Source organism: Zonotrichia albicollis, chromosome 13 (genome assembly GCF_047830755.1).
Source record: "Zonotrichia albicollis isolate bZonAlb1 chromosome 13, bZonAlb1.hap1, whole genome shotgun sequence".
Classification (NCBI taxonomy): domain Eukaryota; kingdom Metazoa; phylum Chordata; class Aves; order Passeriformes; family Passerellidae; genus Zonotrichia; species Zonotrichia albicollis.
The window spans coordinates 21038348-21062988 of NC_133831.1; the positions used below are offsets into that span (position 1 = coordinate 21038348).

General features: G+C 37.4%; 2 protein-coding genes across 30 annotated transcripts in view; one reads left to right on the plus strand and one right to left on the minus strand.

The window, feature by feature from the left end:
• RPGRIP1L (RPGRIP1 like) overlaps positions 1–20159 on the minus strand; it is a 51076-nt gene extending 30917 nt beyond the window's left edge. For 12 of the 27 annotated variants that reach the window (XR_012582527.1, XR_012582525.1, XR_012582517.1 and 9 more), the window contains exons 1-6: positions 19837–19928; positions 16429–16501; positions 15656–15747; positions 14732–14876; positions 13725–13821; positions 2019–2083 (exon numbers count right to left, since the gene is read on the minus strand). Coding sequence is in view for 6 of the 27 variants with exons in the window: in XM_074551229.1 (XP_074407330.1) it covers positions 2019–2035 (17 nt within the window). In the remaining 21 variants the exon portion in view is untranslated. The other 15 variants (XR_012582526.1, XR_012582524.1, XM_074551230.1 and 12 more) reach the window with 12 other exon arrangements.
• The window catches only part of FTO (FTO alpha-ketoglutarate dependent dioxygenase), a 226398-nt gene continuing 221665 nt past the window's right edge, over positions 19909–24641 (plus strand). The window contains exon 1 of one of the 3 annotated variants that reach the window (XM_074551226.1): positions 19909–20093. In XM_074551226.1, the coding sequence (XP_074407327.1) occupies positions 20055–20093 (39 nt within the window). In that variant the 5' untranslated portion in view covers positions 19909–20054. The remainder of the gene's footprint in view (positions 20094–24641) is intronic. The other 2 variants (XM_074551224.1, XM_074551225.1) reach the window with 2 other exon arrangements.

Genomic DNA, 24641 nt, shown 5'->3' on the forward strand with positions numbered 1-24641 from the left:
GATCTGTGTAACAATCCTTGACCACAAAGAGGGGAGGAAGAGATGCTGCAGAACACATAGGACACATGAGGACAGCCCACATAGGTTCACAGACCCTGCATGCTGACACATCTGAGTTCCTGTGAGTGCATTTTTATCTCATATATTTGAAGAATGGCTTTAAGATTAAAGAAGTAAAATATTATAGCAAGAACTGTAAGACATAAAGTATATAGGGTTTATAATCTTATATGTATTATTCATTAAAACATTGTAAATCCCTGCACTGTCTTTTTCTCATAATATATCTAACCTATGTATAGAGTTATCTAGGCATTTCACAGTGTGACTGTTTTCAAAGCATGCATGAACTAAAGAAGAGCCTCTAAGTCCTGCAGTAATACCTGCATCACTCTCCTATAATTTTGCTGGTAATCTACAGGCAATATAATGCACTGAATCCACTACCACCCCACAGTATTGCAAAGGTACAGAAGAAACAGTGTGTCCTAACTGCTTAGAGTTTAACTGGCTGCCATAAGGAAAGCATAACTCTCTTCAAAAGAAAAGAAATACTGTCAGTTTCCACACGTCTGAAAATGTTTTCAAGTTTGAATGACCACAACACCCAGTTATATGTGAGTTCATCAGCTTTAGGTAAAATTACTTCACATAAGGATGCAGCCAGGTGTTAGTTCAGTTTTTTAGAAGACTGTGCTGGCAGAAAAATCATTAAGCATTATTATTATGGTAGTTAAGAATTTAGATGTTTTAATGAAGAATATTTAGAAGACAGGTTGTATCTGAACCCATATAATGCTAATGTTTATGTCAGTTTGAATTGAGTCCACGTGTGTTGCTTTCTTCTTTCAAATTTTAAGATTACATTTACGTGAATTCATGTGGAATTTCTTTCATATTTACTGTATTTCACTGGCGTTGAAGCCATCTGTGTAACTATAATGGTCAACCACATCTGGCACCATTTCCTTTGGAGGGAGTTTAAGCATTGCTAGATTTGCATTACAAGATCATATGAAAACAATTCCTCCAAACCTTTTATACAAACGAACTGTTTTCTTGAATACTGACTAAATAATAAGAGTCAACTGACAAATTCATACTTGGTCTTTGCAAATTTTTCAGATCCAGTTCTGCAGTCTTGGCTTTGGCAAAATCCCCATCAACGTCAAATAAATGTCCCAGAAATAACTTTAGCAAAGAATGGGTTTATGCACCTTTGCCTACACTTAAAAGTTGAAAAAGAATTATTAATTAAGTGGCACCTGTGGACACTGGCCTATCTACTGCTAGCCCAGGGAAGGTCCAGTAAAGTTGCATTGTTCAAAGAGGAAACCAAAAAAGCTGACCATTAAATGGTGGCTTTAGAATCCTTCTCTTTCTAATTTATTGATATCTGTGCAATAACATGGAATGATGAAAGATGAATCAAGGTTTAAATGAGAGTATATGAAAAGACAGATAATTTTAGTGAAAGAAACACCATAGTATAGATTATTTGCAATAATGTAAGCTTATTTTCAATTTCTCTTGTTAAATATCTTTTTATCATCCCATTATGTTTGTAAGTAGAACAGAAAATTTCAAGCCAAGAGTGTTAAGTTGATTTGTTAGTAAGAATTATTTCTCTGAATAAATGATTGAGAATAAACAAAAACATCATCAGAAATATTTATGACATGATCAAATTTTGGAGAAATCTCCAGCAGTTAACTAAAGTGAGAGACAAGTGACCGACTTCTCCATACAAAACTCTAAATTTTGTGATTATACAACTGTTGCACCTCCTGAGTAAAAAAAAAAGTTTTAAGCTGTTAAGTTTTTTAACAGAGCTGATGAAATACAGCAGAGCACCTGAGAGTTTCCACATTCAGTCATATGATGAACAGCAGCCTGAACAGAGTTACGCATGTGCAAAAGCACAAAATATAAATACACACATTACAGCACACAGTATATTAAGATCTATTTAAAAAGGACCAGAATCAAATTCTCTGTATGCAGAAATCCTAACTTACCTTATGCAGCTTATCATAGTTTTTGTTCAAGAGTTCATTCTCTTTTCTGGATTGTTTATTCTTTCCTGTAATTAAAATGAAGAGAGAAGTTTCAAGTAATGCACAGCACAAAATGAAATTACAATGAATGTGTGAACAGAAATAGCAAATAATTTTAGGCCATGTCAGGCTATTATTTGTTCTTTTAATACAACTGTCTCTCAGAAGCTTTATAAGATAAATCCACATGGATTTATTTACATTAGCCCAAAGTCTTTTCCATGTTGTTTAGATGAAGCTGAGAGTACCATGTTGCAGTTGATCAACAACCTAATCACATCCTGTCTTATGCAAAATAATATAAAAACCTGGAGTGTTCTATTTTTAAATTTCCTTCTTGTAAGGGAATATCAGTATTAGCTAGGGCATGGCTTTTGCATAGAAAATATTTTTAGTGACATTATAGAAACAACACACCCTTGCTTCCAAAACACTCACTACAGCAGGACCTGGATTAAGGACATGAGATACTTAAATAGAGAATATCTACCCTCCATGCATTACAACATTTAAAATGTTTGGCAAAAATATCTGTGAGGTAAACTTGAGTCACATAAAATACATTTATTTACAACAGGTAAAGCAGGTGGTAAAACTAAATATAAGTTGCTACAAAATGCAAGAAAAATCAGGCAGGTTTTCGCGTTTTTATTCCTTATAGATTGAAGAAAATGGGGAAGAAACCATTCCCCATCTGATGTTTAGCCCTGTATCTGGACAACTTGTTAGTGATGAGAGAAGTCTCTCAGAGTGACAAGACATAGAAATAGGAGTGACTGATTTGAACTGCTGTGTAAGATGTAACACGGTACTCTAATTAAATCAGGTACAAAGTATTGCTAGAAACTAGCAATACATGATCAATAAACAAGTATTATGGGTTTTTTCTACTAATAAACAACTTTTTTAGTATCAGAATTCACATGATGTCTTATGTTTTAACTTCAAATATAGTCCAAACACTGGTGGTTTGGATCAGGTGTGGGTCACAGCTCTATGAAATACAAACAGCATTTTGGTTAGAAGTTTTTATTTTGAATAGGATAAATATATATATATATATAGTACCAGGTCACTCCTCTAAATTTGTTTGAAAGGTCTATTCACATCTCCACCATTGAAATCTACCCCAACATTTGTTTTGCCCTTCTCTGTATGCACTAGCTAAAGTAAAATATTCTAGCTCTTGCCCACAGCCTCACCTCCTCTGTCCCTCTGTTGGAAATAGCTACTGACTGCAATTTGTTTTGAAGATGGAACTATTTTAACTCTCCCTCTTTAAGCTGTTCATTCAGTTCATCACCTTTTCCTAAGCATCATGGTTGGTCTTTAAGTTCTTTAGGCTCTATGAAAAGAAAGGAATATCCAGAAAAAAATAAAATTAATTACACCTAGTAGAATGTTACAACACAGCATATTCCAGCAGTGGTCTGTGTCCCTGGCAGTATTTAGTGTATCTATTCCCAGTGTGGTCAACAGGAGACACTCTTGATCCAAGTAACTGAAGGCATGGCGGGGGGAAGGTGGCACTCCTGGTGCTCTCATCAACATTAAACCCCCAGTTCAGTCCTGATGAAAACAACCAAGAAATACATCTGTTCAGCAATTAAAAGATTTTGCTGTGGTTATGGTGGTTAGACATGCTGACCAAAAAACACCGCAGCAGCAAGCAGAAATGAATGTTGACCACAGTTATGGTAATCACAGAGCTTGCCACAGCTCTGTTAACCCTTAATTGTAGATACATAATTGTTCATAATCCTAGTACATTCAGTTCTCTTTTCCTGCTAGTAGTACTTTAAAAAGGCACTTCTGATTTCTTTTATATTTTCATTTATTTCAATGGATGACATTAAGGCACATTTAACCAATTTTAATATTAAATGAAGAATGCTGATAGAACCTCTATTTTCAGAGTATTAGTTAACACTACAGCAGCTACATTCCACAAATGCTTTAATAAAGCCTCATTCATTAAGAATTTCAATGTAAATAATATTCAAAGTTGAAACAACAGAGCACAGAAGCCAATCTTCTGTTTAATAAATTGAGTGCATGAAAATCTATGCTAAATACATTTGTGGGTACAGATAGTGCTTAATGATTGCAGATAGAATAAAGTTAGCTTCAGTTTTTTCAATATACTACTTCCTACAAAGTAGTTATAATGGGGAAGTATGTAATGTGCCATCTAAACTAGAAATTTTGGATTTTGCAGTTATTCATATTTAGTAGACATGTCTCAAAGATTCATATTATTTGAAATTGGAAAACCATTGGGTCCATTCTCTTATAACAAAAAAGAGCCACAGAAAACACTCATCCTTCTCCAAAATGCACCTTTCACTGTGAATATTAAGAGCAATGTCTTCAAATAGCAGTTTGAGTCCTAAGCCCATGTTTCCATTCAGATGCTGCCAAGAAGGAGGCAAAAGCACTCGACGTTTGTTGTAAATTACCAAAAAGTTGCATATGATTTAAAATGGAACAGTTTACTTATTGCTTTCTATTTAAGAACCCAAAAAGCCATGTGAAACCTGTCATCCCTGGAATTTACATAGCTCACCATAGCAACTAGATTTGAGCTGCTTTGGCAGAAAGGATGCAGGTATTGCACCAAAGAGGGGAAGAGGGCAAAGCACAGCAAAAGGTAGAAATGAAACATGGGGGAAAAAGGAACGGAACAAAAATCTAATGGCATAAGTGTGGTGTAGGGTAGGAGCAGTGAGAGGTTACAGGGATTCCTGGTGGCTCCAGCTCACAAGGCTAGGACACTTCACAGAGCTCTGCTGCAGTTCGGATTCCCCTGCTCACAGGAACTCTCCCATTTCCAATCATACCACCTCCATGTGCACATGCAGTTCTCCAAACACACATGGGAAAAAGGAGGCAAGAGCTGTAATTTCACATTCAGTGATATTTTCATAAAACTGTTCTTTTCATAATGAAAATCATTACTTACAGTAGCCTTTTAAAATAATTTCCATGAACTTAAGAACACAAGTTCAAACTGAATCACTGAGAACAAAAAAGCCAAATCTCCCTAAATTTATGAAAGACTGATAAAACGAGGGTGGTCTGGTACCCCTTTTTTTTGGTAAATCTGTATATTTAAGTCAAAGCTCTCTCTTTAAATAATCAGAAGTCTCTCTCAGTGGCCAGACTGCCCAGTTCATTCTTCACAATCTGCCTGGGATAGCCTCCTAGACTCTTCTAAAAAAACCCAAAACTTAAGACTAAAAATCCTTCCTCCATTTGGAGCAGCTTGAGAGAAGTGGTTCGTTTTCATGCACTCAGTATTGACTGAAAATCAAGAACTGTGCATATTTTTTTTCCATTTACACTGGCTTATGTGATGAGAGTAGAGAAATGTACTGACCAAATTCCAAATATCTCTTGAAACTGGAGAAATTTCCATTCTATTGCTAAGAGAGAACTGCTTTTCTCAACCAGTTGTTTACAACCTTGATAATTTCCACACTGTCTCAAACGTTTAGGCTTCAAATTTAAAAATAAATATATCATGAGCTTTTGAAAAGTTGAACTCATTTTGCAAATCAGCTTTCTACAATAGTTTTTTCAATTCCAAAAATGTGGCAGATTTAGTGTGTAATGCCCAAACTAATTTCTTCTTCTATAATTGAGATTACAGAATGTAGGTAGATAAACATTAAGATACAGCAGCTTTAAATAATACATCAACATCTTTGATTATTGTATAAAACAGGACATGACAGAAAAAACTTCCATCCTACACTTAAAGAGATTATTTGTTCTCCATTTTCTTTTCCATCATCTGAAGTATTTGGTGCCAGCAGAATATAATTTTTATTAATTCTCTCTTATAGTTTAAACATATCAAATTCTGCTAATAAAAAGGTCTTAGCAACTTGTAACACCTGAAGGCCTGGACTCAAACATGCTGCAGGTGTGTCAACTACATGAAAATAATTTAATATTTATGTAGATATTCTTACAATTCCAAGATTACAAAAGCAAAATTTGATGATGATTTGTATTAATATAAATTACTATAAATAAAAAAAAATCCTTAACATTTGAAAAAGCATTTTCTCTTCCAATATTTATCAATTTTAGATGTATTGGACAGACGGTCACAATGCCACGCTGGAGCAAGAGAATGGACTACAAAGCTTACACATCTGTAAACCAGCTGGATACGTGAAATATTTTCCTTTTATTCTTCAAAATATCAAATGCTATTGTGTTTTGGCATTACCCAGTTAATTGTCCTTGCAAAAAAGATAAACACAGTCACAAATCTGAGATCTTCCCCAAGAAACAGGCCTAACTCAAAGCTAAAACTATCATGTGTCTCAAACATGTTATCTACATAAATTAAAGTTGTGGTAAGTATAGACAGCAGCACTGTCTCATGCTAGCTATTCAAAAGCTAATGTAGTGGCACGTTTTTATTAATCTTGTTCCACACATCAAACAAAAGGGTCTGATGCCTTCAAAGGCCCTTTTTTTTCCTTTCTTTTTTAAGCAGGGGACTTTTTTTTTCTTTTTAAGTAGAAAAAGGAGCAGATGATAGTGAAATTTATGATGTACAGATGTAAACTCCATAGCTTCTGACAGTCAACATTAACTATTTTTTCAACAGTGAATGAAACGGCATTTGATTCAAACAAATTTTAGATATTAATATTATGGAGCAAATTATTCAAATTCAGAAGTGAAAAATTACTTTTTATTTGGATCATTTCAATCCTTGCAATTTTAAGAGCTAGAGAAAGCAGGTGCAATTAATTACTTATTAGTGCATTACATTTATCACAATTTCTTTATTTATTTGAATAAAATATGCCTAAGAAATGTCCATTGCATTCAGGTAGGTGAAAAACAGCTTCCTGTTGAACAATGAGATCTTCTCAGAATTCATGGGTAAGGCACAGTTAATTGAGCAAGACTGTTGGGAAGGATCATTCCTCTAGAAATGAAGTCACAAACCAGTAGAATAGAAAATGATGATCTACACAGGCTTCTCCCTCTCAGGTAGGTATATTCTCCCTGAACATCTGCCCAGGTATTTGGATATTACTTAAAAATAGGGGTTGTATACAAAAATAATATAAATTAAGTAGTATTTTTCACTAAAACAAATACTTCCCTCAAAGTAAAGTATAAGGCTAAACTTGTACTGAGATAGCTCAAGCAATATTTTCTTTAATGACCAAAAAGTGGGGAAAAAAAATTGCCACAGAACCTGGACACACAGAAGTAAAACTTAACAGAAGTCAGAAAAAGAAAAGGAACTAATATCCCTTTGGAGGCAATAACATGAATTAATGGGCAAACTGATCCTAGCTCTATGCCTTCTACCACAACTGCAGAAATCAGGAACATGAACTCCATCCTTCCTTTAACCCTCATCTTCGTGCTGGCTTTAAAAGTCTGAAATGGAAAACAAAGTTAGGAGAAAGTGACTCTTAAAAAAGCGAAGGATTATCTTTGGGGTTAATGCCTGAACTACACCAGAGACAATCTCTCTTCCAGACCTCTTATCATTTGGATTAAAAGCACACAGAGTGGAGTCCCAATAACAGGCTGGGGACCAGCTGTGTGGGAATGGGGCACTGATAGCAACTCACACCAGAAGGAAATGATTAAAGAAAGGATCTTGACCTCCACTGTACAAATTTATGCCAGTAAATCCCAGATGGCTAAGCTAATAAAACTGAGGTCTAATTAAACCACATCCCTTGCATCTTGTCTTTGCTTCCATATGAGCAGGACATGGATTCCATACTGAGACTGCTCTTAAGGAGTCCTGACTATTGTATTTACTGGATTAGTGGCTCGAAAACTTTTACCCATTCACACTCAGAACTGAAAACCAAGCAAGTAAAATATGTATCACCACCAAACTTCTCAGGGTCACTTGCCCTCTATCTGGCAAAATAAACAAAAGGCTTTTCAACGGATTGTTCTCAACCACAAATGCACCAATGTCCAAGACACAGCCCCTAGCAGACAAGAGCATGAATGTGCAGTACTATCTAATAGATCTACATACATCTAACTGATTTCAGTAACACAGCTAATAGGTTTAAATCCAGAGTAATAATGCAGTAAAAATGTCAAAGCAATTAAAAACTGGCAAGCAAATAAGCTTTTTTTTCATTAAAAAATCAACTAAATAAAACACACAATGAAAAGCACAAACATGCAAATATCTGTTTCACAAATGCAGTCTGGGATGGCTTTAAAGATATTTTTGGAAAGTACAATGAGCTACTAACTAATTTGAAGATACCTGCTTGCAAAATGATTTGATTTAGAACTTATGCTTTACCTTGCACACTGTGTACCATAGGCATCAAATCACAAGGCTGTGGTTTCAGCCATCTTTTCATTACAAGCAGTCCAGTTAATTGTAGATAAATTTTGTGCTTAAAATTTGTTTAGTCTAATAATCCATAGGCCAAGTTTGTCCCTTAAGGCAGATTTCTACATTCCTGAAAGAATCTCCAAACAAACTCCAGCTGAATATGGAAAAAAACCATTGATTGCAGCCACATTAAAACAATCATCTCAAGGAGTGCTGCATGTGAACTCAACTCTTGTAAGTAGCTCTAGTGTTAGACAGAAACTGCAGTGAAGCTGCAAAAGCAGCTTTAAAATATGACTGGATATTTGTGGATATAGGACTCAGGATAACCAGCACCTCCCTTCCTTACTGCTGGTGGACTCATGATTAACTGTGGCTGCTTCACCATTTGGTAACTACAGTTATTTCAATCACAAGAACTTCTTAAACATGCAGCAAAATAAAGAATGTTTTCCTAAAGGTTGGCAGAAATCTAACAGCAGGCTGACATCACATGGTGCTGCAGCAAAGAGATTGGTGGGAGCCCAATCCTGTTGGCATCACACAGCTCCCAAAGAATTTCAACTCTGTCTTTACGTGGGTACGTAGCAGGATGACAGCCATGTGTTTTCTGACAAAACACATGAAAAAGCTGCTAATAATATCAAAATTCAAAAATGTAAGCTACAAAGACGAACTAAGATGACCTTGTTGGTCACCCAAATGTCCAGGTTTTTCTGGTATTCCAGTACTGACAGTTCCTTCTCTGCTGATACAAACATTAAAAATGACAAAAAAACTGTAGGATTACTTGTGCAATAAAACAACTCATACAGAGTGTTCTAGATAGCAGTTACAACACTCCCAAGAAAGCAAGCTAATGAAAGTGTCCAAAATATAACAGTCATGGATCCCTTAAAGTTCTGGCTCTGTGCATTCATAATAAAAAATACATGACTTGGAAAACCTGAGGATTAAGAGTCTTCCATAAAGTATTCTGGTGGCAAAATTATAGAACACACACTATTCTACAAATGTACTGATGGACATTTTTCAATTAATTTCCCAGTATTTTCAGTCCAACACAGCATCTCTCGAGTACTAGCATACCTTCTATCAGGTTTCCAACTAGAAACAGACTATAAAGGAAATAATTTCAGAACTTAACTCACAGATAGTAACTTAGGTCAAGTATCATGGTTTGGATGCAAGTAATTTGATGAACATAAATGATCTCCACTACTTTTTAGAGCACAGCTTTATCTGAAGATTTTTTTAAGCTGAATTTGAAGTTCATCTTCACTTTCAGACTTCTTAAAAGTTTTCACTTTTAATGAATGGCAGTTGACATCAAATTTAGATGTTATCTTCTGTTTCTGTCTGCTGTACTTGAAGAAGAGTGTTCATACTAAAACGAAGCATGGAAGTTCTTCGAAACAGATTACTTTCAAATAATGAAAAAATATTTAAAATATTTTCTAAATTCACTGTAGGCACAGACCGAGACATTATTTATGATAACAACTTCTTTAACCCATTTAAACTATATAAAGGAAATTCTGAATAGGGGAGACTTATGAATTTGTGAATAATTTAATAGCAAACATTATGATGTATTATTTATGTAGCACCACTGCTGCACAAAAGAATGCTCACACATAATAACAGGGTCCCTCCCTTGAAAGGCAGTTAAAGAACCGATGACATATTTCTTATCAAGAACTTCCACTGAAATCAAACTAGCAAGGACTGCAGGATCATGCCACTAGATCCTTAACGTCATTAAAGGTAACAATCTGAAACATTCAAAAGGGAAACATACATGCGAAGCTGCAGAATTTTGCATTTATTTTTTTGCAAAAGGAAAAAAGAGAAAGATAGATAAAAGACTCAACTAACAGAGGCTTTAATATGAACACATTCTGCATGCATGTTTGCCTCACTTTACTGCACTGCACAGCTACACCTAATTTGCTACTCTACCCTCATACAAGGCCAAAAGTTTTCTACCATTGTTAGATTCCAAATTACCCATGGGCAGTAATGAACATTAAATGTTTTTGCTATGAATTTATACCTAAAATTTTGCAAGAATTAATTGAAGATCTTTTGGATCAATTTGCTGCGGTATTTTTAAAGCAGCCAAACACCCAGTAAGGTATATTTATTCTTTGTGGATTTTTTTTTTTTGTCTCTTCATAACCTAGAGACAGCCAGGCTCTCCTGAATTTTTCCATGCATTATATTTTCGGATAAGTGTCCTGCATGTTTTCTGATCTGCATTAAAAAATATTTGAGAGGCTTGACTGAGCAATCTAAGAGTTAGCAGTCTTTAAAAAAAGAGGGCATGAATCCAACATCAGTCTATTGGGTTTATAATCATTGATCAAAAGGGGAGGATGAGGACATATGCAAGACAAAAACATGAAATAGTTAATGTTTAATGAATATTACAGAAAGTATTCTCTGTCCTTATGGAAGACAATGCTCCTGTGTTCAGGTTCTGAGCATTGGTTACTAGATTTCTAGTAAGTCTTAAGAAAGTGCGTTCAAGAAATTGCATATTCAGAGCACTCAAATTACCAGAATCCCCTCTGGTTTGGACAAGGCTTTAGAAAACAGACTGACACATCAGAACTTCTATGACATTTTTGAACATTGTTATTTGAGCTGGACTTTCTGTAAACAACTTTTCCCTTTTTTTTTTTTTTTTTTTTTTTTAATTACCCATGTTTGCTTCAGTTTTAGAATCTCTGCCTTAATCAATATGGTCCCAATCCTAGTTCTGCACAGGACATCTTAGATCTGGATCTGTTTTTATACCAAGATAAGCCCTCCCACTCTGTCATATGAACATTTCATTTGTATTCCCAGAACCAAGTCCCTCTTCTACCTGCTAGCACTGGGCCTGAATAAATTGATTATATTTCCAACCTATTTTTGCATTGTCAAGACAAAAACCAAACAAATTGATTTTGGGAATAAAACTGCCCAATCAATGATATGAAGTGTAAAAACATGGGTGTGTGAAAATCATCAAAACTTCCACTACAAATAGATTAGACAGGCAAATTGGTAGAAACAAACATTTTTTTAAATCTAAAAACACGAGACTTGTTGCTGTTATCATATACCTGAATCAATGTAATAAAAATGAAGACTGGTGTGAGGGTGTAACTGGCCACCAGCTTGATCCATGATCTCTGGAAGTTAAGGAGACATTTCTGCTGACTCAGGTTTGAATCACTGCTGTGGCTGTTGGGGTTTTTTAAAATACATTAGCACTTCAGTGTATAGGTTAACTGATAATGTTCCTATGAAAATATGAAAGTTTTAAAGTGTGATTCCTAAATGTAACTACAGTGAGTAAAGGCCTGAAAGGGAGCCTGCCTTAAGCAGCAAGTCTCAGCAGTAAAAAGCACCATTATAGATGGCTGCATTGCAGTATCTGCTTTTCAAAGCCCACACGTGTGAGAGATTTTTCAAGTCTGCAGTGCTGAGCACACATGTATCGAGACTAGAACAAACCTTGAAATTAAAAAAGGAAAAACATGTGCAAACAAAATACAGATGTGAAACTTTGTTATAACATAAAAACACTAAACTTTTTCATATACTACTTTTATAACCCTTTAACATGTAGAGAAGTTTTACTAAGGAAGTCCAATGATTTTAACTATTAGAAAACTTGCCTGATAGCTACTGTCTTCTCAAATCTGTACTTTTGTTTAACCCAAACTACTGTGGATTCTCATAATAAGGACTTCAAAGGCAAGCAAGTTATCATGGCTGCTATAAATAAATATAAGAACAAGGGGAAAGAACAACCTTTCTGCCTACAGGTACTATTATTGCCCACTGATGAACAAAAAAGAGTATGGACTTGCTACAGTGAAGCAATTGTTAGGGATATAAACCATTGTTTTTAATAAATGTGAATGACACCTTTCCTTGTGTGCTCTGGCATATCAGCAGCCTTGCTCACTTTTCTGAGACCACTGCTAATAAAAGATTGAACCCAGCTGGATGGACAAGGTCTGTGGCCTGGAATCTGGAGCTGCTGGTCAGCTGAAAGGGGAGGCTCTCATTTTGTTTCTCAGGCTCATGAACTTCTTCTCGTCAATGCACAATCCTCCCTTCCAGCTCCAGGCCTGACCCAGCCACTTGGGGCCGCCACCAACCTGCTCAGACTTTTTCTATCATTAACAAGCTGTATTAACTTGGTGGTCATTCTGGGGAAAATAATAAAAAAAGATGAAAAAGAATGTGAAAAGTCAGCATAAAAAGCATTCTGTTGAAAGGAACATAATCACTGTGAAGACTTCAGCATAGAACCTGAATAATAAATTTCAGGTTTTGATATAACTATTACTGCCTGTGAAGAACTCTTTGAAGATAATTGAAACCACTGTGCAGCAATCTGCTTTATAGCACTGACAAATAACAGTTTCCTAAGGCTTATCATTTAAGGTTAGCAAAGGGAGGACACATATTTACTCCATATGGTGCTTAAATGTAATTTTTAACGCATGACCTTATATAGGAACCTCTGCATGCTGTTAAGTAAAGTTACAGATTTGAGATGTGGTGGGGCAAACTATAAAAGCTCCAATTCCACAGAACATTCAGCTATTGAAAGAATGCTAATAATATGCAACGTGCCAATTATATACAATTTCTAGTATTTTGGGATTTAAATATATATTCCATGTCTAAAGTGGCTGAAATATATAGGTGGAGATATTTAAGAAGGCACTCTGGCAAAAAAAAAACTTAATAGTTCTCATTACCATACTCAATTTTATACATGGCAAATATTTCCAGTGTGCTTTGGAGAAGGAACAGTTAGCTGCAGAATATAATTAGATACAGAGGTTATGGCTGTCATCTGTCTTTAGAAGGATACAAATTTTGCTTTTGGTATCTGAAAGGTTGTACCTTTGATTTCCCTTGGTTCTGATAAACATTGGTAAGCTAGAACAAAAGGCAGTGAGGGCACGTGGGGGTGATGTAACATGCATGAACAGAAAACATACCCAGAAGTGAATGCAAAAAACTTGGCATATAAAGAAAGAAAAGGTGGCTTTGATGAGAGAGACAAGTTCAAGACTTTACAAAGTCAGTTGCACATCTTTGAGACCTGTATCTAGTTTACAGGAAATATATTTTTGAAGGCCTAGAAAAAAAACTGAAAATAAGGACACACTTCATTTGTTTAAAGGGACTTGTTTTATTTTTTGTATACTTGTGGACAGAAGCTTCTACTTAAAAGAACAAAAGTGAAACAAAAAAAAATCCCTAATAACTTCAGGATGTCACAGAATGTTACTTGCCTGTAAGCAGGTTTTTTGTTTACATGGAGTTTTTTCAATGTTCTTCTACTGCAAATTCATTCCAAACTTCTAGTTAGAAGGGTTTTGGCAAGGAATGCTGGAAAAGAAATTCAACTTCAGAAGTTAAGTTTTTTCTCTAGCAAACACTGTATTTTTTATTTTCTGTGCCATAAAGCATTAATTCAGGTATTCCAATTTGAACATTCTGTGTAATGCTACCTGAGTGGATGATGAGTGCATTTGGTAAGGCATCTAACAGAAACACAGGAAATTCCTTTGGAATAAGCAAACAATTCATTTGTTCCACCATCTTGGATTTGACAACAGCCTGACAGAAAAGATGGAAGTTATGTCATGCTGCTCAATTTGTTCCTGACTCACTGAATGCTGAGTCAGAAGAAAAGAATTCCTTGGACTTAAAAAAAATTGTGAAATAGTCCCATCTACAGAAGCAATATTTTCAGATGCCCTTTTGTGAATCCTTTCGTTTCTGACACCTTGTTTAGAATGCAGCATGACTTTATTAAGTACAGCACAACGTGAGCACAGCCACAGTGCTTTTGGATTAATCAGCCCTCCTGTAATTCAGTAATACCATGAACACTTCTGCTGAGCCCATACTGGTTTGCCAGCACAGCACTGAGTTTAATAACAGGGGTGGAATCTCACTGTACAGACAACTTTGATTCTAGAATGAAATTCCTAATGAATCATTAGGCTTCCATAGCCTCTTCTACAGTTCCCAGAACACTCTAACAGCACAGCTCTGAGCACAAGGTATCAGCTCCAAAGTGACAGACAGCACTGTAGCTCACTGCAGGGAGATCTAACACAGTCCACCACAAAGACATACATACAGACATAACCAGAAATTAAAAAGAATTTATTTCAAAGAGTGATTTTTGCTACTGCTTTAAAAAGTGCTCTGAGAGAAATCAACATTTTCAATTTGTTTTAAAGGGCAAAAGTATTACTGTAAGCTAAAATAAAAGTATTAACCCCCATACCTTTTAGTTTTTTCCTCTTGCTCATTTTTATGCTGCTGGAGTAAGATGTGATCATCATGTACATGAGGAAACCTGTCCTCCAGTTCTTCTTGGCTGGTTTATTACCTGGCTCATTGAGCTTTCATATTCTGTGCAGTTCATGATTCTATCCAAACCAAGACAACTTTAAATTACCTTCAATACATTCAACAACATGTAGCTCAAAGTCAAAACTCATTATGAAATACTGAGTCCCTCACAACTTTTCAAGTAATTTTATATTTTACACTTGTATGAGTCTGTTAATTTTTTTGGATTTATAGTAATTTTAATCACTTCCTTTTTCCTTCCTCTTACAGATTAAAAAAAAAGCAATTAAAATTATACAGTGACCTGTTTTCATACTAGACAACACAAAGTAACCAGTTTACCAAGTAACCAGGTTCTGCCAAATATGCTATCTCAAAATAAGGATTACCTAAGGGATTTTTTCTAATCTGTTCCAAAGTTAACATAGTATCTTGAAGCTTGAAAATAATAACTCATAATTCTGTAAATTTACTCAGATACAAGACTGAGCCCAGTTGTTCCATTGTAATAGCAGCTGAGTGACATAGCAGAATTGCATAATACTTTTGGTTCCCATTTTGTGAAATTGATCTGACCTTGTCCTTGGTTCAGCAAAAAAATCCTCTTTTCTTCTAGAAGTATGAATGTTACAGCTCAATGACATTTTCAGTTTTTACCATCTCACAGCAACTCCACTCTTATAACAAGCAACTTGAACATAGAATGGGTCACAGCATCTTTCACAATTTAACCCAGATTTTGAATGGTATTTGAACTTAATTTTGTGAGTGGCAACATCAGAAACATTTTTAGAAAGAAACTAAAGAAGCCACTGATCAAAGTCTGTAGCTGTAATAAATAGCAGCTGGTACAAACCTTGTAATCCTTCAGTTCCAGCTGGAGTTAGACCTGTATGTCTCACAGGCAGGTCCCCCACAGTTACATCAGCTGCAGCAGGCATGGCTTATCTAGGGATAACAAAATTCAAATGAAATTCCTCTTCATCTGTTATTTAAACTGAGACTAGAACAATACACCATATGAAATGAAGGCAAAAGTTATGGCAGATTCACTGAAATGACAGACTTCTGAATAGTATTTCAGCTAGACTGCAATCTAAACTCTGAAGTTCTCAATTTTATGGCAGTGTCAATCCATTCACAAGATACACCTTTATTGAGCAATAGCTCCAATTCTATTTAATATATGTACAAATAGCTTTTTAAGTTCTAGCTCTGTTGTTTTCAGGAATCTTTGGGCTAAGGCCATATTTCCAAGTGGATGTGGGAAGGGGACCTGTGGGTTTTTTGTTTAGTTGGGTTATTTAAAATTAAGAGAGGTAAAAGCTTAAGGCATTAAGGTAGATGAGTAATGCCATCTTCCATGTTTTGAATGGAACTCTTTGAAACAGGTGCTGGGGGTCATGAAGGCATTCCAGTGTTGTTTGGCATTCTCCCTGTCTTCTTTCAATCACTGTCATACAAGAAATTACTTTTTAAGACAGAAAGTCTCCTATGAATGATTCCCATAAATCTGAACACATTTCTATCTTGTAGCAACAGAAAGCTTAGCTACACAACAAAGTGAGATTAGGAAAGTATTAATGTGAAAAAGTACGACATTTGTTTTGGTGTAATATATGAACATACTTCTTAACAACTGCTGTTTCCTTCTTGTCTTCTGGTGCAGAAAATTACATGTTGGTCACTGAGTCAAATAATGCTGAAATAACAGGAAAAAGAGAGACATGAAGTCCTTTTGACAGTCTTATCCCCAAAACCATTGTTACACTCCTCAGGTGATATAAATCCTCAGTCAATCCAGAACCATCTAGGAAAGCACTGGGAAATGAACAATGATGCTACCAGAGATTTGCATCAGAGGGCAGAAGCAACTTGGTACAATCAACAGAGAGCCCATGAAATATCTGTTAATTCAATCATAATCAAAAGTGCTGCCTAAGCTTTTTCTTCCATCATAAATAACTCTCCTTATGGCTTTGTTCTAAAGAAACAAAAGGGATTAATGGAAATTTAGTTTCCAACAAGTCAGTCTTGCTTTTAATCTTTTGGTTTTTTCATCACTAAAATTTATGATAAAATATTATTTCCAGACTTCACTGTTTATGAATAAACAGGAACACATTTTTCTTCCATGTGGAACAAATGTTTCCTTATCATGGCCATAGAAGTGAACTGATCTACAGTTGTAGATTTGCAATATGGTTGCAGTTTCAATGTTGGCAGTGACAGAGAATACTTCTCTGGGATGTTGATGTCCACAACACTCAGCCAATGGCACAACTGGCAATGCAAACACATATCCACTGGAATCCAGTTCCTCAGCATCCTTGGTGCTTTTTGCTCTTACAAAATCCTCCAAACTTCTTTGTCATTTGTTAAATTAGCTCTATCTGCCATCACTGGCTTCACTCAGGTCTAGGTTCATTATTGTGGTTACTATTTTATGTCCCTGTACCAGTATGGCTACAGCAACTGAGATCAAAGGGAAACAGACATTTTACCTCCAGAGGATCAGCTGAATTTGGTTCATGATGGTAGCAAGGAGCAGATACCACTGTACATCTTTCTTGAATGTGGTTGTCCTTGCTTTCACAAATTAAAAATGACAGAGGCTTTTTTGGGCCTCAAGAGCTAAACAAGTATTTTATCAGCTCCACAATGTTTGTGATCTATCAAAATCAGGCTTCAAAAACTCCAGAACAGTAACAGGCACGGACAAACACCACTGGCTTTCACTGTTTGCTGAAGAAACTTTACTATGGATACCTGCCTGTTACCTTCAGTGTGAGAGAAATCTACTCACTTAAAACCAGAGACAAAAGAACACATGCTTGTCACTCAAATAAACAAACAGCTTTTGTCAGTAGTAATCCATTACTGGCTGCAGCAAAACCACAGATATACTTGAGCTGTAAGCAAACTAACACGGCAGAGATGCACACAAAGCCAATTTTAACTGGCAACATGACGTGATTTGAAGTGACAAAATAAAGAAACTTCAAATCTAAACTGTCCTGAAAACTTAGAAGGTCAAATTTTCAAAAGGAAGAGGAAGAATTGTTTCATTTCCATTACAAAGTGTCAGAAACTAAGCATTCAGCTATCTTTTCTGTCATGGGCCACAGAAAAAGAAAAAACCAACCATATTAATTGGTTTTATCAGATACAGTGGTTTTCGACAGAAATAGTACAAACATGTCTCCTCGTTTTAAGGAGGCCAAATATAATTACAGATTTAGAATTTGGCTTGGTAACTTAGTTGCCTGATTAGTAACATACCCATGTCTTTAATAATCACTAATAACCACCAGTTATGCTGCTGCTTTGAGAGAGGACACTTCAAACATCAAAGCATGTGTTACATATGTTACAGCTCCTCTTTGAATATTATCTGAGTGTCAATCACAAACACTTAAACAAAATTACTTTTCCTTGCAGTCCAGTTCCAGCGTTATTTCTAAAAGCATATGAAATTTCTCCATGGCATTGTGTATTACTTTTGAAAGCATTTTCAAAGTGATTACATCTGACAAAACTGCACAGCAACATTGCTACAAAAGTTATGGTACTTAAAAGTGCAGCATTTCCTCAAAGAAAGCATAACAAAGTGAGAGAGATATAAATTTGTATTTGCATCTGGACAGATCCACATGCCATCCTCAACCTCAAGAACTTAAACCAGGCTTTATTTCCAAGAAAGAATACCCTACAATCACTTCAGCACAGATTGTTTCTCAAAACTAGAGAGCTCAGTGTACAAAGAGAGGAATATTCCCCTTATCTCTGGGGACCTGTAAGAACTTCAGGTGAGGTATAAGCAAGAATTTTCAATGTAACTACTAAAGTTAAAGAAACTGTAACTCTCTTACACACTTCACTACCTACAAAAGTGGTTCTATCACTACCTGTAGCTGAAAATTTACAACAAAGAACTGCACACAACTTTGCACTGCTATACAAGTCTGACACTAATAAAATTAATACTTATCAAAGCTCATGCTTTATGTCCAGATTCCTATACAACTCACAGTAGTGTGCTTTTGTACCAACATCATTCAAAGGCAGCAAAACTGAGCAGGGATTACTTAATCTTTTGAAAGTTCTCAGTCAATGGGGATATAGGTGACTTGCAGTGAGGGGTTCTAGTGAAAGCAGAAGAATTACAACTTAATTGTTTCAACATGGTTTTTGAATTTGAGCGTCAGACATGGCCAAGATGATCCTTTTGTTACAAAATCCTATTCCACTTCCTTGGTAGAGGGAATTTAAAAAAAGGAGGTGGGAGGGACCACCCACCTATCTTAGCTTATCATAATGTATCCCCCGCCGATGTTCTTCCTCTATTGAGTCTTTACAATGTACATGTTTGCACTTTATTGGTCTTGTAACCCAGAAAAATCTCATTTATTATCTGGCAGGAATACACACACATACCACCTTTCAAATATCACGCGTTGCAGTGCTGTGCGTTTTGGGAGGCAGACAGAGAAAAAAAGGACAGAAAACATGGAAGATGTTAGGAAATGGGATCACAACATCCTATGGAAAGAAACATCTCTCAGACCTGTAAGTTCTACTTCAACACAGAAAAATCCAAACAACCGTGTCTTGCCTTCCACATACTGTACAAAGCTTCCCAGTTGTGATTGAGCCGCGCCAGTTGCGGCAGTGCCAGACGGAGCTGAAGGGGCAGGCCCGCAGGGAAGGCAGCGCTCGCCTCCTGGAGGAACGCCTACAGCGCCCGCTCCGAGCTCCCCCGGGCACAGGAGGCCAGCTCCCGCTTCAGCCCAGCGGCCCTGCCCGGTACGAACACAGGCCTACAGGGCTCCTCTGAACCAAACGCTGAGGCTCCGGCCTCTTCCCACGGGCACCGAGCGAGGAGGAGCCGCTCGGCTCTGGAACCGCCGCCCGCAGTCCCGCTGGTCCCGCCAGCCCCGCTGGGGACCGCCCGCTGCAGGACGCGGCGCCACAGCCGCGGGCAGCTCCAGCGCCCCGCTCCGTGCCCGGAGGAGGAGAAGCTCCCCCCGTACTCACAGCCCCCGCCAGCCCCGGGCTCCCGAGCGTTCCGTTGGCAGCGGCTGCCGCTGCCAACCGGGCCCTTCCCCTTCCGGGCCGCCCTGGGCCTGCCGGGACTTGAAGTTCGGGGCGGAGCCGCGCACTGCCCGCGGAGCTGCGGTCCGGCCGCTGCCGGCGGAGCTGCGCGGGGCTCCCGCAGTGCCGCTCCGCTTTGGGTAGACGGCTAAGGCGGCACCATGAAGAGGAGAGCAGGGGAGCGGGAGAAAGAGCTGAAGGTACCTTCCATTTGCTTCCTGCTCTCCGCAGCCCCGAGCAGCGTGTGTGCCCGTGGCCAGCGCTCTCCGCCGCTCGTGGGGCTGTGCGGGGCTGAGCCCCCGGGGCTCCGGTAGCTCCAGTGCTGGAGCCCCGAGCGAGGGGACTGCGAGGCCGCCGTGAAGTTCATTGTGAGAAGGCGGGAGCCCCGGCCCCGGGGTGAGCTCCGCACGGCCGCGTGAGCCCAGCACCGCCCCGGGCTGTCCGGGCTGCGGGCTCTGCTCGAGCTGGAAATGCCCGATCCCTCTCCCCTGAGTGGGGGGCACCTCGTACAGCGTTAACAGGAGCAATTGGTAAAGGCGTGTGCCATGTGGGCACGATATTTCAGTTTAAAAGAGAGTTCTGTGGTATATGACGAAAATGATGCAAGGACCATGTGTTTTTGTCGAAACATTCACAGTGAGATGATGCACTGTGTAACTGCCCTTCATTCTTAAATTTAAAAGTACTCTACACGAAGCCTGATCTAAAGAAATATTTTTAAATCTCTTATGCCGCCCGAGCATGTGATGTTTCTTTTCTTGTTCAGGTGTTTAGATGCAATGCTGTTCCATGCTCCGTCAATGAAGATGCTATTTCACTGTCTGTGAAAGCAAACAGGAGTGCTGAATGATTGCTGTTTCAGGCAAACATTTGAAAGGCCTGTTTTACTACATTGTGCAATATTTTACTTCAGCTCTTGATGGTTGTTGTACTTGTGCTGGTTTTGTTTACAAAACAGTAGTACTGAGAACCAGTACTTGTTTGAAAACACGGTACTGATAATAGAGGTGTTAGTGAAAGGAAGGCTAATTCCATATAAATTTAGAAAATACCATTGAAAATGCTAATCTCAGACACCTGAACAGGGACTATGCTGGTTTTGGTATTGCTGTTAATTTATTCTGCACTATTAAATATACTGTTCCCCGCAAAGGCAGGGAAAAGGTCTGATGTAAGTTTCCAACTAAGTATTTTACTAGAAAACTTGAGGGCCTCTTTGTCCTAGTAAGTTTCATAACAACTCCTTAAGAACTACCCGGGCATTTTGTAATTTGTCTTTCTGCTATCCCAAGTTACCGAGGGACAGCAATTTCAGTGTTACATTTGTGTTCTCCCCTTTCCATTTATGTCAAAACATGTGCAGATGTCCCATCCAATACGTTGCAGAAAAAACCTCAACCCATAACTGATTTAGCCTGTACATTTGTGCTGTCCATCCAAGGGCCTTTGTCTTGTCAATGGGTCTTCTTGAATGTATTTGAGATTCATTTGCATTAGGAGAATAATGGCCCTTGATAAGATAATAGCTCAGGGATACCTGTGAGGGGTGAAAGGATGGTGCTGTGAACGAAATTGGCAAAGGCTGTAGGAGGAAAGGCACTTGAAGAGATGTCAGGAACAATGTATGAGAAAAACTTGAGGTTAAGTGCAAAAGTACTGCTGTAGACATAACTGGATGTTGTGGGTGCACAGACAGAGAGGAATGAAAGATAAAAGATTCTTACAGAGTGTTTAAAGGTGTCAATACTTATAGAATGCCTTAGAGGGATGTGGTAAGCTGGGTACTTCTTGAGAGAAGCTGAATTTATTGAAAGTGAAGCAAAATGAGCCTATAGAATGTCTTTGAATAAAGGCTGCCAAAGGAGAAGGCAGCAATGAGAAAAGGAGGGGATATGCTAGAAGGAATATGAGTGGGTTTTTTCCCATGGAAGCGTCCTCATACTGATTGTTTTCTGCAACTTAATTGGAGATGTAATCTCTGGGCTCCTGGCAATGTGTCAAGTCACCCTTTAGTCCTTGGTTTAGCCATCCTAGCTTATGTTAATCACCTGAGAAATGCTGAAGACAAAGGAACAGTGTCTTTATTGTGACAGTTCTGCCAAGACTTCCATTTAGGTGCTGATTAAAATATTTTTTAGCAAACCAAATATTAGTGAGGTTAACCCAACCTCTTCTGGAGACTAAGATTTATGAGGCCTACTGCTGAGAGGGAAGTGGTTGGGTAAAGAAGCTGGTTTGGATTATGTGTCTTCTGGCAAAGTCTCTTGTTTTCCAGAATTAAATCCTGAATAAAAGCTCTTGTTTTGCTGTAATTGTGTACAGTTAAACGCTGTCTGTCAGAATCCCACTGATTGGCTTTTGCTTTGTAATTATGTAGTATGTTTCTTATATGTGATAAACTTTTCTCTGGCTCGAATTTTCTTCTATATAGCAAGTTTTGATTTATGCTGTTATAGAAGAACATTTCTGTTCCAAGTACATGTGGTAGAAGTTCTGTAGAGTGCAGTGCTGTCATACAGCAATTTCCACTTTGCAGATCACTCAGTTGGGTTGAGTAAGATTAAATGTGTAGCAGAAATGAAATTGTTTGTCCTAGTAGTTGGTGTTCCAAGACAAGAGGAGGAGGATGCAAACTCATTCTTGGGAAGAGGATCTGAAAAAAAGTAGGAAAACCATAGCCAGAAGTCAACTACTCCTCTGTTCTAAACACCACATGGGGCATGCTAATGTCCTGTAGAATATTTCTGTGAGTCTTAAGTGGACAGGAAAACACAACTACTCTGAAGTTTCTAAAGATACCTTTGGAGCTGTTGCAAGGCATCAACTACTCTGTCTTTCCCATAGCAAATATTACTTCTGTGCATAAAACCAGAACTGTTAGAGTAGATGTTGCTCATTAGCTCAAAAGGCATTTTTGTGAAACAGTCTGTTGTGGGATTGTTCATGCTTGTTTGTTTCAGCTTAGAATTTCATCTTAATTAATACAGTTTATAGTTATTTTGAGTCTTTTTTCTTCACACTGTTGGTCAGAGTTGGTCACTTCTTTTTCACTGGGTGTAGAAATGTACAAATGTGAAATGTACGAAGTGAAACCAAACGAACTTCCTATTTGGTGATCTAAGTAGGCAATTTGCTCCTTTTAGGCTTGGGAAGAAAGCTTTTTGCTTTTAGAATGTTTATTATCTGGATTGATGAGTTTAAAAAGTTATTATTTAATGTAAGACTTAATGTTCTTGTGACTTATTTATTCAAAATGAATTTTTTAAAGTAAGTTTCAGTATGAGAGGGGCCAAGTTCTGGTTATTTCCTGTATATGCTTCCTCTACCACTCTTGCATGTTGACACCCATTACCAGGTGCCATTACCAGGTGAAAGAGAGAATACTCAGCTAGTGTGGAGTATTATTTTCTTTTAAAGTAAAGGTATTGCCTTGATGGTTCTTTGGAATAAACCACTAAAGCCAGTTCACAATTACCTTATGTAGCTGTTTATGCTAATTTACATTACTGTGAATACTGACTGCAGAGAATGTATTCCACAGACACTACTGTTGTGTTTGTACAGCTCCAAGCACAGCTGGGACCCCAGTCCAATAAATTTATTGCTGTACAAATAATAAATGCATCGATGTGCACATATCTGAATATTCACAAGAGCTTTTACAAAGATATTCATATGCAGTATCACATTTGTGAGACATGTTGGACAAAGTGGCTAGGAACTATAAAGCTTTAAATAAGACAAAGCTTTGTATGTATTTTATTTACAAGGAGAAAAAGGGAATATACTGAGTTTTGGCTGAGATATCATTGAAGGTCTTATTTCCTGCATCATCCTCATTTTTGCTGCCTGCAAAATAATACATCTTTACAAGGTAAAACAGGTTGCTTCAGCATATTAATGCTCAAGGAAAATTAGACTAGTATTCTCAAAGCACTTCAAAGAATGATTAAGGTTTGGTTTTAGAATTAAAGCTGAATGATGGTGCCCGTACCATACAATGAAGTATAAAAACTTTAACTATTGTTACCATGGTTTGTTCTAATATTACAATGATTTATTGTTTCTGGTGATTGTTCTACCTCTTTAGATAAAAAATATTATTAAAAAGAACCAAAGAAAACAAAATTTTCTAATTGACAGATTAGATTCTTTTAGAAATTGTATTTAGGAAAATTAATGAAACAGCTTAGATGCAGTTAAATAAGCTTCTTGTCATGTCATATTTCTGTTTAGGTAAATGGTGTGCAAGTTTTAGCAGAATCAGCAACCAATATGCCAGTAGCAATTTTTGTGGTAATCACATTATTGGACCTTCCCATTATTAATGGGACAATAATTAAGAAATAGTGTTGATAGTCACATAACACATGATTTGTATATTGGAAACGGTCAGGTAGAAGCCTTGCATATGCAGAATAAAATACAAGAAAGAATGAGTGGCAAATGTTTCTTGCTTTTAAATTCATCACATTCCTGCTGTTTAAATTGCCTCAGCTGCTAATGCTGGAACCATTACAGTAATGGACTCGGCAAATGAAGGAGAACCGAGACACACACTTTATTACTGGAGGGGTAATTTTCTCTTCATCTGTAATAGCAGCAGTGCCTAGTATTGATCAGACCATCAAGATACTAATCCTCTGTAAAATTACTTGTTATAACTGAAAATGTGTTAATCCAAATCAGTCTGTGTCCTGACTTTCTACTTACTATTGAATACAGACTATTAGATGGTTTATTTTTTG